Below are 15,985 nucleotides of genomic sequence, written 5' to 3'. Positions count from 1 at the left end.
CCCCCAGCAGCCAAGCAAAGTAGCTCCCATCCTTGTGGCACCACTTCCCCTAGTTCGAATCAGGGAACCGGCAGAGGGTCAGCTTTCTAAGGGCAAAAACATTCCCACCCATCCAACTCGCAAAGGCAAGGAAAAGTTGCTTCCTGAGTATAACTTTTTTTTTTTTTCTGGAAAAGGAGGACGACACCTCCATTTATTAAAAAACCCTCACTCAAGCAGAAGAACAACCATAATTACATCAGCATCCTGAGTATAACAACACAACAATAATCCTAGGAGAATGGGGAAAATCTCTGCAAATTTCCACCACAAGTGCTAGCGTCACACAGTTGAACCCAAGAGCAACCCTCCCATTACCTGGAGCCAAGTAAGAGAATCAATTAGAGAAGGCAGCGCGGGTCTCCATCCAGCTGTCCTGACCCCATCTCTGAACCCCCTAAATGCTTACTCCCACGTTCAATCTTGCCCCTTGGCACCCAACACATCACAACGGGCCTCTTTCCCAACACAATCACATTTACTGCACACTTATCCCTTTACCCCAAACCTTGAACCGTCATTTCCTATTGGACCCATCAATGACCCCAAGGGAAATACCCAAGCTCTAACGGGCCCATCAATCTTCAAACATATCATAGCCCAGTTCGAAAATCCCTCAGGCCCAATCCACACACAAAGTCCCAAGCATTCCCTTTCCCTACTAGTGAGTCCATCAGGAAAAACCTCCACAACCATTAAGCACACTGAATCCAAAATGCACAACCCACAAACAGAGCCCAACCTAACATGAAAATGAACCCTTTCAACCAACCGATTCCTCAAGAATATCTGCTCTCTAACCCCCTTATCAAAACATCCCCATCTGAAAATATACTCACACTACAGCACCCCCATCTGAAAATCTAAACCCCATCAAAACACTCCCAACTGTTAACTGTACCCATCTCTGAAATTCCAGCTCCCACTGTGATACCCACAATTGAAGAACTATTCTCCCTCGCAGCACCTTTGCATGAGAAATTACCCCCCATTGGAGAATCCCTCCCTGAGAATGCACAACCCACCAAATCCAGTGCCTAGCAAGAAGAGAGTTCTAACTCACCAAGAGAGAGCAAGCAATGAAGGACAGCAAACCCTGGCAACATTTCTTTAAGCCTGCAAGAAGAACGGGCAAGAGAGGAAAATGTACTCACGTCGCAGCATATACTCTCCATATCGCAAGAGCTTAGAAATTCCCCATGACGGTAACTCATCCAAGATCACTCCTATGAATTATGTTCATTTTGATAGTAAGGCCGACGTGGCAGGGCCCACCTTGCCACCAAAGAAGATATGAGGATCCTAACATGGAATTGCAGAGGATTGGCCCGTCCTTCTGCAAGAAGAAGTCTACAGGCTCATATCAGGAATCACCAACCTGATATGGTCTTCCTTTCAGAGACCCTTTTGTTTGATGTAAAAACACCTAGAGTTATTAATAGTTTCGGCTTTTCTTTGTATGTACATGTCCCCTCCCAAGGAAAATGGGTAGGTCTTTTGCTTATGTGGCGTCCAGGCGTGGACATTGAACCTGTTAATATTTCTAATAATGTAATAGCTCTTTTGAAGTACTCAGATCCCTCACATGTGCCATGGTTACTCACATTAGTTTATTGTCCAGCTCACTATAGCAAAAAATCACAATTTTGGAACCTACTGAACTCCATCATCCTTGCATATCCTGGCCCACTATTAGGAATAGGTGATTTTAATTCTATTCTCAACCAATCTGAAAAATGGGGAGGTAAACCATTTGCTTCAAATTCCTCCCCCAGTGGCCTTAAGTTCATGGATCTCAATGGGTTAGTGGACATAGGGTATTCAGGTCCTAAATTCACATGGACTAATAAGCGCCAAGGACTAGGTAACATTCGTGAACAACTAGATAGAGCAGTAGCCAATTCACAATGGTCTCTTCTGTTCCCTGATGCAAAACTGTATCATCTCCCATTCACTCCTCAAACCACTCTCCCCTTCTGTTGGACACTCAAGGACTTGGGAATGTCCCTAAGCCTTTCAAGTTTAAAGAGTTCTGGGCAAGAGATCCCTCTAGTGTCTATGTCCTTAAAAGAAGCATGGGGTCTTCTTATAAATGGATCACTAGCATTTGTTCTCTCTCAAAACATTTGACCACTCAATTGCACCACCTCCAATCTCAATCACCATCTAGAAATTCCATGCATCAAGGGGAACTCATTAGTGTTTGTCTTACTGAGCAACTCAAAAGAGAAGAAATTATGTGAAGACAAAAATCTCGGCTTCATTGGTTGACAACCACAGACCTGAATACTAAATTCTTCCACAAGACGGCCACAATGACAAGGAGAAGGAATGACATTAATTGCTTAAAAAATGCCTCGAATCAATGGCACACTAATCCTTCAAATATTCAAAACATGTTTCTTGATCACTTTCAAACTATTTATCAAACAACCTGCCCATCAATTCCTGAAGATCTAGCAAATCTTTTTCCTAAAAAACTCTCTAAAGTGGATAATGAACAACTCTGTATGATCCCCATTAATGAAGAAATCCTTTACACAATCAAGCAAATTTCTTCCTCCAAATCCTCTGGGCCTGATGGGTTCACTGGTTTCTTCTACAAGCACTATTGGGACATTGTAAAGGAGGACCAGACTGCTGCCATTAAAATGTTTTTCACCAATGTACACCTTTTGAAAGAATTAAGCCACACTCATATTGTCCTCATTCCCAAAACAGACTCCCCCAACACAGTCCACCAATTCAAACCAATTAGTCGATCAAATGTTTGTTATAAAATCATAGCAAAAATCCTCACCAACAGACTCAAATTTATTAATACCAATGGGCATAGCCAAGTACACTGGATATATACAAAAGAAAACACCTAGTTAGGGTGCAGAAATAGATATAAGGAAATAATGATCATTAAGCCCATCTAGGGAGAAATTAGAAACCCATCCCATCTAGACCAAGCCCAAAGACGCGCCAAACCCAATGCCTATCCAATGCCTAAGAAATTTGAAACCACCACCAGTGCACCAATGCCTGTCCCACCAATCCAAGTTTTGCCCATCCTCCCTTCCACCCCATTTCCTGCATGCAAATCTCGCATCTCCTCCACAGCGCCATTAATGATGTCACCATCTTGGCCAAAACTATGTGTCGACCCACAAGGTGCCTGAAGAGGTACTGAGAGACTGGTTTCCTCCATCACGGGTGGTGGAGCCTTGGTCACCATTTGATTGGCAGAAAACCCAAAAGCTTCCCCAAGACTTGGCAATGCCTCAAGTTCCTTCGGGGGGTGCGCCACTCACCGAAGTAGAACCCACTTTGAATATAGATGAACCGCTTCTCCTTTTGACCCGCCACACTCTCTTGGGCCAAACCCAACTTTTTTTTTTCCTTTATCCAATTTTATAGGATTCGACCCTTCACTTAGCATGCCCAGCCAGCTCTTTTGTGTAAATGACTTGTGATTCGGCTCCCCCTTATTGGGCTTTACAACCCCATTTCCACCTTTTAACACCCACAATCCATCAAGTTTCGCTGATAACATAGCAACCGCTGCCTTCAACTCGGCAAGCTGGTTTTGCATCTCTTTCAATGTACTGTGCATGCCAATGGGAAGACCATAACCATCCCTTGTTTTGTAAGATTCAGAGGAGTCAAACACCGTTTGACTTGGATTATGTCCATGCGCGATCTGTAGGCTGCATACCCTTTTCATAGTTTCCCTTATTGCCCCTATTATCAAACTGAGTCACCAAAGCATGACCCGTATTCAGAGCTTCTGCATTTGAAAGACTCGCAACTGTGGTTGTGCTTGGATCTTTTTGCTTCTACTCCATATTGTTGTTCCCATGAGCAGATGAATTTTTGGCTTTTCCCCAATGACCCATCTCCACAAATGGGAAAAAATAGAGCAGCGAATTTGTGTAACTCGACAATAAATTTCTCCCAACCCAGGCCTTCATACCCCTCCGAAATGACTAGAACCCCCTGCCGACCTCCTCCACTCTATTCAGTTACAATTAAAAACCTACCATTTACGTTGAAGCATCGTTGAGCCACAAAGGCTTTGCTCCCTTCGCTCGTGTTTTATGAATTCTGATTGTCTCGCCGCCTGAAACATTGCTTCCACCGTATCCACCAGCCACCCTATACCACTACAACCCAAAATGACAGACCTCCAGGCCCTTATGCTCTTCTCCAGCATTTTAATTGAGGACCTCCATGCCTCTGGTGAAAACTCGAAAGCCTTCAATTCCACCCAAAAGCGCACAAACTGACCCATAATGGTCGATAAACAAACCGAGTGAAATAGAGAACTATATCTGGTAATCATCACCGGAAATAGCCATCTGTGCACTCATTTCACTAGAACAGCAAACCACTGGAGCAGCACTCAAAACCTTCCAATGAAAGTACATTGCAACTTGTGCAGGTTCAGTGATGCAGGAGTCCGAGCGTGAGAGAGCTTCGATGCAGATCTGTACTCCCAGCCATGCAGGAAGCTTTGTCGGTGCAGATCTGTGTAACACGACGTAAAGAGTTTCGATAAAGATAGAGAGAGAACACTGCAGATCTGTACTCCCAGGGATGTAGGAAGCTTCGTGGAGACTATCACGACGTTCTCGATAGCCCTACCCCCTGCACTTTTAATAAAATTGACTTACTTATTAAAAACAAGTATATTGGAAATATACCAACGAGGAAGTTTGTAGGACAGCTAGGTAAAATAATTTTGATAAGGGCAATCCACCTCCATTTTGAAAAGTACAACTTTTCTTTTTCCAACCCGTGAGGAGTCCTCTTTCCATATTCTCAATGGTATTGTTTTTTTTCTCTCTCTCAATCTTTTCAATGTCAGTTATCCACATCACAAGAGCCCTAAAAGAAGAACCCAAAGGCATAGAAAAATATGTGGTGTGCAAACTCCTAACTTACATCCCAAAACTCCAGCCAACCCCTCAATCCCATCAAACTCTCCCACAGGAACAAAATAGAACAGCCACATGTTCTAGCTTAATTTTCAGATACAACATCAAAAAACAGTAGCAGCATCCGGAAACAGCATATTAGAAATCATCATAGACCCACAATTACCTATGCCAACCTCAAACCCAGACAGATAGCCACCCATAGCAATTGCAACCATCATTCTAAGAATCACCATTATTACATCAAAACCCAAGGTGATAACCGATAGCCTTTATTCAATGCTCTTGAACTCTTGAAGAAGCCAGTATGTTTCTCACAGTTGACACTGGCTAAGAACATATCTAGCTGGTGAAGCTCACATCCCATAGCCATATTACAGTGTAAAATGTATTTCGACTCAATATGGTATTCAATTAATAAAAAAGACAAGTCAATCCGCAAATGTTTCTGACCTTCAGAAGATTCACCGTATTAAGACCAGAAGGACGACTTTTGCTTTCCTGTTTTTCTGATATTTCAGTAACTTCTAAAATTCCATCTTCCATTACCAACTTTTGAAACATAATAGTGACCTGAAATATGGAGCAGTATGAAACACATTATCATTGAAAAGTTAAGAAAGAGTACCGCAAAGATAAAGCAAATACGGCCTCACATCTACGTCGAACAACTTGTTACGCTCCCATTCTAGCTGAAGTTCATATCCATCTTGCATTATGTAAGGTCGCAAAGCCCAAAACTTTTCTGGCTTAAAAGTAGTTATTTGCAAATAGCGCTGTACACAAAACCCTAGGGTGGGAGTTTGACATGGTCCGTAGCTGAAACAAGCAATTCATAAGCATTATTCACTCCAATAGAAATCAGAACAGATATCTAAAAATGAAATTTAGCTACACAGCACCTTGGAAAATATTTAAAATAAATGTGGTTTCATATTCACTGTTAGAAAATCAAGAACCTTGGATCCACTTAACCCCAGTTCACCCTTGTGCCAACTGAGCTACAGCTAAGGGAATAACTAATGTAACACAATTAAAAAACTCAGGGCAACATTAACACAATACGGCAACATTAACATAATACATAAAGTTGATAAAAAGGGAATGTAATCCACAATCCCAAGGCAATTAATCTATTTGCAGAAAACCATGGTCACATACTTGCAAGTAGAGGCACAAACCAACTTTTAAGTGAAAGCCATAAGCTAAACTGATTCTGAAAGAAAAAATGTTCATGAGAATAATTGTAAACCACTAAGAATACATATCAATGCAAATACTATAAAAAGTATAAAAGCACAACGGATACGTCCATCCAGCGTGAGGCTATAAATTACTCGGTTATGAAAGCAAAAGAACATAGCATCCTCACGGTGCCTCTGATTCAGAAGTTAAAAGAAATTATATCCAATAGAAGATGCAGGGATGATGTTCAAGAAAGGGGGAGAAAACATTTTGTCTGATTAAAATATTTATTTTAAACACATTAATATATATATATATATATATAAGACTCTGACTCAGAAAAAAACTGCACTTTATAAAATACATACAAAAACTGCACTTTATAAAATACGTACAAATATATATATATATATATTTGAAAAGTAATATTGAATCCACTTAGACGGGGTACAACTGAAAGCCGCTGTGTGCCTACATTTGTCCAATTAACTTGGTTTTGTCATGTCTATCTTATCCTTTGGCAGTTACTAAAGCAAAAGGAATCCAGAACCCATCACTAAGACTGATATTTTCTCTACCCTGCTTTTAGTTCATCCATTCTATGTTTTTTTCTCCTTTTCTTTTTTATAAGTAGTTATCCGATTCTATGCTCATGTTAGAATTTCTGGTCATATCTGGAATTTGAATATTTTACTAACATTCCTTTTTGATAAGTATACATTTTACTTGCATTTTGAACTTTATTCTGAAGAATACAGTTCGCCGGAGGAGGTAGAATGAGAGTTTACTTGACATTCACATACATCAAAACAGAACAATAGTGCAAAAGGACATAGATAATATATGACATTAGATACATAAACTACGAAAAAGGATGTGAGAGAAGAAGAACCTACGAGATGACTCTAGAATCAAGATTCCCATATTTTCCCTGGAAATAAGTGGTTTGAAATCGTGTAAAGGCAACTCCAACTTTCAAATCTATCTCTTGCCGAGCATCCACTGCCAGTGCCTCATCTCTGTTGGGTTCAACGAGGTTGTCCATAGCCTTCATAAGGTCTTTGCCTATAACAGAAGAAAACCGTGCACGATAAACCCTTCTGCTAGCATCCCTTGCATGAAAACCAGTGCACTCAATAACTGCAAAAAACGATTAACATTATGTTTTAGGAGTATCAAATGGAATTTATTAGGGAACATCATGTATGACAGATCAAAACCTCCCGACATACAAGAGGCCAAAAGAGTTATCATCCAAGTTGCCATGCTTGTTAGAGTCTTGTTATCATTCAGTTAACTTTTATTTTGTTTAGATAAGCATTTTGGTCTTTAACTATTCATAATATTCCGATTTTGGTTAGTGGATCAAACAAACTGCTATAATGATTCCATTCCCGATCTTTGAATAAGAATAGCACTCTATCTTTAGCTTACAGAGTTCATACATAACTGCTATAGTGGTTCCATTCCCTACCGTTGGATAAGGATAGCACCATATTTGGCTTAAGGAGTTCCTACATTTAAATTCACAGTGCCGCTTTCATCTATTAGCCAGGACTTTAGAAACAATCTTGTAAACACCTCCCACAAGTCTAATGGTTCGAAAATGCTCTCTCATCCCCTTAAGGAGTGAATGCAATAAAAGTGGCATTAAGGCTTTGTCAAACCTCTTCCAAAGGTAGAATCCATGGAAAATGTTCATTCACCATTTAGAGCTTGCAAGACATCAAATATATCACTTTCCTTGAAACTTCGCTCCATCCACCTATCTAGATTACCCCAGACACATCTAGAAAAAAAGCGTTAGCGAAGTATCTGGACCTGGAGTTTTCTCACCACTTTAGAGCTTGCAAAACATCAAATATCTCACTTTGCTTGAACCGTCATTCCATCCATCTAACTTCCTCCTCTACAATGGCATCAAAACTAAGGCTATCCAATTGGGATACCAACTGAATTATTCAAATTAAAGACAATTATAATATTGTACAATATGTTCACTTACTTTTGTCTAGCTTGAATAGGAGGAGTTATTGATGACTAATGCTTCAATGAAATTATTCCTCCGATTTGAATTAGCTAACTGGTGAAAAAATTTAGAGTTTCTATCTCCCTCCCTCAACCAAATTCTATGTCTCAAAAGGTTAAAGTTGATATTTTGAGACCTTTTCTATCCTATGATTTTTTCCTTGATAAAGTCGGTCAATTTCATTGATAATGGAGGGGGTGGTGCAACGCAACCCATCTACACAAGTAGACAAGAGAACACACCCGAGTAAATAGTAACAGCACAAAAACAGAAGTCTATAAAACCTAGAAAACTAGTTAGGATGTGTCCACAATATTGCTTCCTGCGACCACTCTAAAAACAGGCCTGCAGAATGCGATGTCAAATGCCATAAGACTTGAGTGTCTACTACCAAACACAAATTAATTTTTAAGTGTCTCGCAACTCAATGGTTCGACAAGTGGTATCAAAGCCAAAAGTGATGGGTTCGAATTACGGGAGCATCATCATGAAGGAGGGATTGTTGGAATGTGTCCACAACAGCGCTCTTTGTGACCATTCTAGAAACAAGCATACTGGGTTTGACGTGGAATACCATAAAAGACTTGAGTGTACATTCTCTAACACCAATTGGTTTTAGTTGAATTGGCAACTCAACATTCCAAAACTAGCAAATCAAAAGCTGTTGTGGACAACCATCCAACTATGAAGGGAGTAGATTATGGCCTCGTTTGTTTTCAGAAAACTTCTCAAATCAACTCATCTCATCTAATCATTACAACTTTCTCAAATTTTCATACAAAATAAAATAAACTATTTAACTTTTTCAAATCCCAAAACAAAAATAATATTAAAAATATACATTCTAACAATATTTTATTTAATTTTCAATTTTTATCTCAACTCATCTCATCTCATCTCATCTGTGAAACCTTTTTTTTTTTAATAAGTATCTCATCTACGAAAACAAACGAGGCCTATAATGGCTTTTAACCCTAACACCATCTTCTTGCCATCATCAAATGTTAATAGTATTGCACTTCTATCAAATACACCACATTAAGCACAAAAGAACCATCCACCAAACTTTAGTATGATTGCGACTTCCCAAGGGCTTTGCCAACAACTACACCAACCATTGGGGAGCCCACTCGAATATAAGAATAAGAATAAACATAAAAATAAAAATAAAGATCAACACCCATAACCCTCTAGCCAACTTGCAATGAATCAAAAGGTGATCAATACTTTCTCCACTCTAATTTTGTCATGGCAAGCCCAAACCCATAAAATTCAAAAACCCAGCTAGCCGAAAAGATAAAAAAAAAAGCACCAAATGGTGCGTTTTGATGCATTCCCTTTCTTACCCTTCCCTTTTTCACAGTCGCTCGATATCCCTCCTTTCCCCAACCCTTCTACACCACACTCGGCATGAAGAGGAGTAGGCTCATTCTAAGAGAAACCAAGTTCTCCCAACAACTCACGAAGCCAAACAATCTTAGAGCAAGCAGAAGACATGACATGACACTCGAACTCGGTGGAAGACTTGGAGACCCGAGTTTGTTTTCTTACTTTTCCACGACATAAGTGCATTGCTAAGAAACATGCACCAACCAGTAACTAAACAACGATTATTCACACAGTCGGCCCAATCAGCATCACTATAAGCCACCAATTGAATTGGTGATGCAGTAGGAAAATAAAGACCGCAATTAGAAGTACCCCTTAGGTACCGGACAATGCGACAGACAGTGACCAAGTGGAAGACGGGGAGTCTGCATAAACTGACTAACCTGCTGAAGTGCAAAATAAATGTCAGGCCTAGTGATTGTCAAATAGTTCAGGCTGCCGACCAATTGTCAATAAAGAGAAGGATCGGGTAAAAGCTCGCCCTCATCCTTATGATGCTTCACATTCACCACCATGGGAGTTTGCATAGAATTCCCTTCCTAAAGACCTACCAATGCAATCAACTCCTGAGCATAATTGTGCTAATGTAAGAAAGTACCGACTGGAGTAGATTTCACTTCAAGACCTAAGAAATACTGCAGATCAAAACTAGAAACAACATGGCTTTGAAAGAAATATTGATTCTCAAAGAAGATCACATTCCTAGAAATAAGAATGCGATCGGCTGCATCATCAAAGCACACAAAACCTTTTTGAGGCACACTGTATCCCAAGAAAGCACATTGAACAAATTGAGCAGCAAGTTTGTGATGTTCATGAGGTAGATGAACAAAGCACACACATCCAAATGTATGCAAGGCTTGATAACCAGAATGTGAACCAAACAGACAATAATATGGTGACTCAAAGTCCAAAATATGAGATGGCAGACGATTAATCAGATAGACAACAGTGAACAAAGCTTCCACCCAAAACTTAGGAGGAACAGAGGACTCTAAAAGCAAAGTCCAAACAACATCTAACAGATGGCGATTCTTATGTTCAGCCATACCGTTCTGTTGAGGTGTATAAGGGCAAGAATGTTGAGAAATAATGCCTTTCTGCTGCAAAAAGGCTTGGAAAGCATGAGAAATATACTCAACACCATCATCTGACCTCAAAACCTTAAGACATGTAGAAAACTGGGTCTCAAGGTAAGCAACAAAGGTCTGAAAAACCTGAAGCACCTCTCCCTTAGAACAGAGGAAATACACTCAAGTAAAACAGTTATAATCATCAATGAACGTTGAAAATATTTATAATGGGCATGCAAGGTGTTAGAGGACATGGTTGTAATTAGTATAGTTCATGAGTATACAATGGTCATTTGTATGTAGTATGTATAGGATGTTGAATGTAAATGAAAATATGAATTCATTCTCTCTCGTTCGACTACATGGTATCAGAGAAAAGTGTAGTCAGTTAATGGTAGTTGTGCGACGGAGCTAGTGGTGCTTGTGGTTGTGCGACGGAGTTAGTGGTGGTTGTGCGACGGCGCAGTGGTATCACCGTCGTTGTCTGTGGTGGTTATTGCCGGCGACGTCGTTGTCGTTGGTGGCCGGTATCTGTTTCAAGGTTTTCCGGTGACCTCAGGTGCCGTCTCATGTACTGGACACCAGAATCAAGACCGCCGGCGTTTTTTGTGCACACCGGTGTGTCTCCCGTCGTCATCGGCTGCCGGAATCCCTGTTTATCGCCGGCGACGTGACGTCTCGGAGTGGTTGGTGGCAGGTCTCTACTATCCTGTCCTCGACTACGTATGCCCCTAATCCGGAGTAAGATCTTATTTCTATCCAGTATAACGTATGTTTGGTAACATGTATACAGTAAACTTATTCCTGTTTAGGATAAGTTATCCTCATTCGGGATAAGCTATTCCAGTTTAGGGTTAGTTTTTGAAGCCGGTTCCAGAGATATCCGAAACGCACCCGATACAGGCCGATACAACCCGGTATATACCGGTTTAGACCCGAAACAGAGCGGTTCAGACCCGATACAGGCCGGTTCAAACCCGATACAGGCCGGTTCAGACCCGATACAGGCCGATTTTGAACCGATACTTGCTTGTTTCGGCCGGTACAGGCTTGTTTTGACCAATACAGATCCGAAATTTGGATTTTTAATCCCAATTTTTCATCCATATTTCATATTTTGTGTGTATTCTTGACTCCAAGTTGAATTGTTGTGATACTTTTCTCCATGACAATTAAATTTGAGTCAATGTCTCTTGCACCAAACATTAGTATGCCTATGACTTCGGTGAAGTTAAATGGAAAAAACTATATGTTGTGGTCAAAATCTGTTGAAGTGTTTTTGAAAGGCAAGGGTCCTAGTCGTACTCACTTGATTGATCCAATGCCTAACTCAGCTAGTTCTACATTTGCTCAATGGGAGCAAGAAGATGCTCAAATACTGTCCCTAATGTTGACCAGTATTGAGCCTAATATTTGCACCAGCTTAATACATTTTGACACCGCTCAAGAGGTGTGGAAGCATCTCAAACAGATGTATTCGGGTGCTGGGAACATAACCCGTATTTATGAGTTGTGTCAGCAATTCTTTGGGTTGGAACATGGTGCTTTGGGCCTAGAAGAATATTATTCTCAAGTGATAAGCATATGTGAAGAACTCAGAATGTATCAACCTATCACTTCTGATGTTTCAAGTATGCTAAAACAACGGGAAGATTTTAATGTTGTTCGGTTTCTTGTTGGCTTAAAACCTGAGTATGAGTCAGTGCGTTCTCAAATTCTGGCAAGTCCACAACTTCCTCCATTTCCTGATGTGTTCTCCCGACTTCAGCGAGCCACATTATCTGGACAAGGATCTCAGTTTTCTTCAGATCAGAGTAATGAGAGATCCTCTTTAGCTGCCTCCTATGTTGCTCCCGGTGGGCGTGGAGGCCGGAGTGGTAGAGGTGCACATGGGGGGCGTGATGCCAGAGGTAATCGCACTCGAGGTCGTGAATCTCGTAAGTGCACTCATTGTAGTCGCACTAACCACTCGGTGGACTATTGTTGGGATCTTCATGGTAGACCATCTGGATCCGTTAATCAAGCTATTTGCCAAAATGCTACATCACCGTCAACGAGTTCCGACCCGACTCCAGAGATGATTAGCATATCGAAGGATGAGTATGATCAGTTTTTGGCTCGCACACGAGCGACTTCATCTTCCATAGCTACTCATGCCCATTCAGGTACAGCGTCCGCCTGTCTTGTCTCATCTACTCAAGATCCATGGATCATCGATTCAGGAGCTAATGAACATTTGACCGGTTTGTCTTATTCCTTATCTAAATTAGGTACTTTGACATCTCCAAAGAGTGTTACTCTTGCTAATGGTTCTCTTGCTAAAGTTATAGGCATTGGATCCACTAAGCTCACCGATTCTATATCCTTGTCATCTGTTCTATATGCTCCTAGTTTTCCCTTTAGTTTGTTGTCCATTAGTCAAATTACTGAAACTCTTCAATGTTCTGTGACATTTTATCCCTCTGTATGTATCTTTCAGGATCTCAAGACGGGGAAGAAGATTGGTACGGGGCATGAAGCTGGTGGTCTGTATTATCTTGATGTCAAACAGTCACCCACTCGAGCCCTCACATCCTCATCATCTGCTTTTGAATGGCATTGTCGCCTTGGACACCCATCTCTTACTCTTTTGAAACGTCAAGTTAGGAATCTTGAAAATGCATCTTCCTTTCCTTGTGAAGCATGTCAGCTTAGCAAACACCATCGTGTGTCTTTTGTACCTCAAGTTGATAATCGAGCATCTAGTTCTTTTGAATTGGTTCACTCTGATATATGGTGACCAATCAACATTGTATCAAACAAGTTTCAGTATTTTGTTACATTTGTTGATGACTATTCTCGTATGACATGGTTGTTTCTAATGAAGGCACGATCTGAACTTCTTTCCACATTCAAAGTCTTTCGGAAAGAAATTAAAACTCAATTTAGACAAAAAGTTCAAGTTTTGCGTTCTGACAATGCTAAAGAATACAAATCTAGTGCCTTTGATACTTACTTAAGTAATAAAGGAATTGTTCATCAAACTTCATGCTCTTATACACCCCAACAGAATGGGGTGGCTGAACGCAAAAATCGGCATTTGTTAGATGTAACCAGAGCACTTTTATTGCACATGCATGTTCCTAAACGTTTTTGGAGTGATGGTGTTCTTACTGCATGTCACCTTATTAACCGTATGCCTTCGTCAGTCCTCGATGGTTCCTCCCCATTCTCCATCTTGTTCCCTTTGTCTCCACCTTTTTCTCTCCCTCCCAAAATTTTTGGGTGTGTTTGCTATGTTCATAACCTTGGCCCAGACTTTGATAAGCTTGATCCACGTGCTACCAAGTGTTTCTTTGTTGGTTATTCTCGGACTCAAAAAGGATATCGCTGCTATAGTCCTACTCTTAGACGTTACTTTACTAGTGCTGATGTCACCTTTTTTGAGTCCATACCCTATTTCTCGACAACATCTTCAGTTGTTGAGTGTGATCCTCTACCATTACCTACTCTTACCCTTTCTCCTGCACACTCACCCACTTTTACCCAATCCTCCTCTATTTTTTCCCTTGTTCCTTTACAGGTGTACTCGCGTCATGTGCGGCCCCCGACTCCCATGCCTCCACCAATCTTGTCTCTATCTTCAGATCCTGAGTTACCTAGTGCTTCAGACTCTCCACCTATTGCTCTCCGAAAAGGTACTCGTTCTTGTGTACTCAACATCCGATTGCCCAATATGTCTCTTGTCATGCCTTATCCCCATCTTTTTCATGTTTTACTTCTCAACTTTCAAAACTTTCTGTTCCTAAGACAGTTCATGATGATTTATCTGATTCGGAATGGAGGACAGCTATGAAAAATGAAATGGATGCTCTTCACCATAATGGGACATGAGATCTTGTTCCTCTACCACCTGGTAAACACCTTGTTGGTTGTAGATGGGTATATACAATCAAATTTCATTCTAATGGGTCTGTTGAACGTCTGAAAGCCCGCTTGGTTGCTAAGGGTTACACTCAAACTTATGACATTGATTATGATGAGACTTTTTCCCCAGTTGCCAAAATTTCTTCTATTCGGGGTATTGATCTCTCTTGCTGCTAACTTGGATTGGCCCTTATTTCAGTTGGATGTTAAAAATGCATTCCTCCATGGCGACTTAAATGAGGAAGTGTATATGGAGCAACCGCCTGGGTTTGTTGCTCAGGGGGAGTATCGAGGTACTGTGTGCAAATTAAAAAGGCATTATATGGTTTGAAACAATCTCCTCGAGCATGGTTTGGGAGGTTCTCTGATGCTGTATTAGCATTTGGTCTTCATAGATGCCAAACAGACCACTCGGTCTTTCACCTACACAGTGATGCAGGTCATATTTTGTTGGTTGTATATTTTGATGACATTGTAATTACTGGGAGTGACTCAACTGGAATTGCTAGGCTAAAACAATTTTTACATGATCAATTTCAGACAAAAGACTTGGGCAAACTTAGGTACTTTCTTGGAATTGAAGTCGGTAGATCTAAAAAAGGTATTAACCTATCTCAGAGAAAATATGTACTTGATCTTCTGGAAGAAACTGGCATGTTAGGTGCACGACCTATTGACACTCCTATGGACCTAAATCGTAAACTCTTGAAAGATGAAGGTGAGTTGTTTGGAGATCTGAGTCGGTATCAAAGACTTGTTGGAAAATTGAATTATCTTACTATCACTAGACCTGATATCTCTTATGTAGTGAGTGTAGTGAGCCAATTTCTACAAACGCCCAGGGTCTCACATTGGGATGCTGTAATCCATATTCTTCGTTATCTTAAGCGAGCTCCTGGCCTTGGACTATTGTATAAACCAAATGGACACCTTAGAATTGAAGCTTTTTCAGATGCTGATTGGGCTGGATCTCCTTCAGATAGAAGATCGACTACTGGATATTGTACCTTTGTAGGAGGTAACTTGGTTACATGGAAGAGTAAGAAGCAAACAGTAGTAGCTCGGTCTAGTGCAGAAGCCGAATACAGAGCAATGGCTCACACTACTAGTGAGCTGACATGGTTGCAACACTTTCTTCAAGAGATTGGGTTTCCAGCTCCTGTCCCTCTTGAGTTATTTTGTGATAACCAAGCTGCAGTGCATATTGCATCTAATCCTGTATTCCATGAGAGGACTAAACACATTGAGATTGATTGTCACTTCATTCGGGATAAGATACTAAGTGGTGACATTTCTACACCCTTTGTGAAGTCTGCTGATCAACTTGCAGATATGTTTACCAAACCATTGTGTTGTAGTCGGTTAAAGTTTATTTGTTCCAAGCTAGGTTTATATGATATATATGCCCCAGCTTGAGGGAGAGTGTTAGAGGACATGGT

The 15,985-nt window shown here is 40.7% G+C and overlaps 1 protein-coding gene across 2 annotated transcripts in view; it reads right to left on the bottom strand.

The window, feature by feature from the left end:
- The window catches only part of LOC108996671 (DNA topoisomerase 3-beta), a 56,944-nt gene that overhangs the window by 21,764 nt on the left and 19,195 nt on the right, over nt 1-15,985 (bottom strand). For both annotated transcript variants that reach the window (XM_018972689.2, XM_018972690.2), the window contains exons 6-8: nt 7,046-7,289; nt 5,621-5,783; nt 5,418-5,537 (exon numbers count right to left, since the gene is read on the bottom strand). In XM_018972689.2, coding sequence (XP_018828234.1) covers nt 5,418-5,537; nt 5,621-5,783; nt 7,046-7,289 — 527 coding nt within the window. The remainder of the gene's footprint in view (nt 1-5,417; nt 5,538-5,620; nt 5,784-7,045; nt 7,290-15,985) is intronic.

Source organism: Juglans regia, chromosome 7 (assembly GCF_001411555.2).
Source record: "Juglans regia cultivar Chandler chromosome 7, Walnut 2.0, whole genome shotgun sequence".
In the NCBI taxonomy this organism is placed as follows: domain Eukaryota; kingdom Viridiplantae; phylum Streptophyta; class Magnoliopsida; order Fagales; family Juglandaceae; genus Juglans; species Juglans regia.
This window is presented reverse-complemented; position numbering and strand designations above follow the sequence as displayed.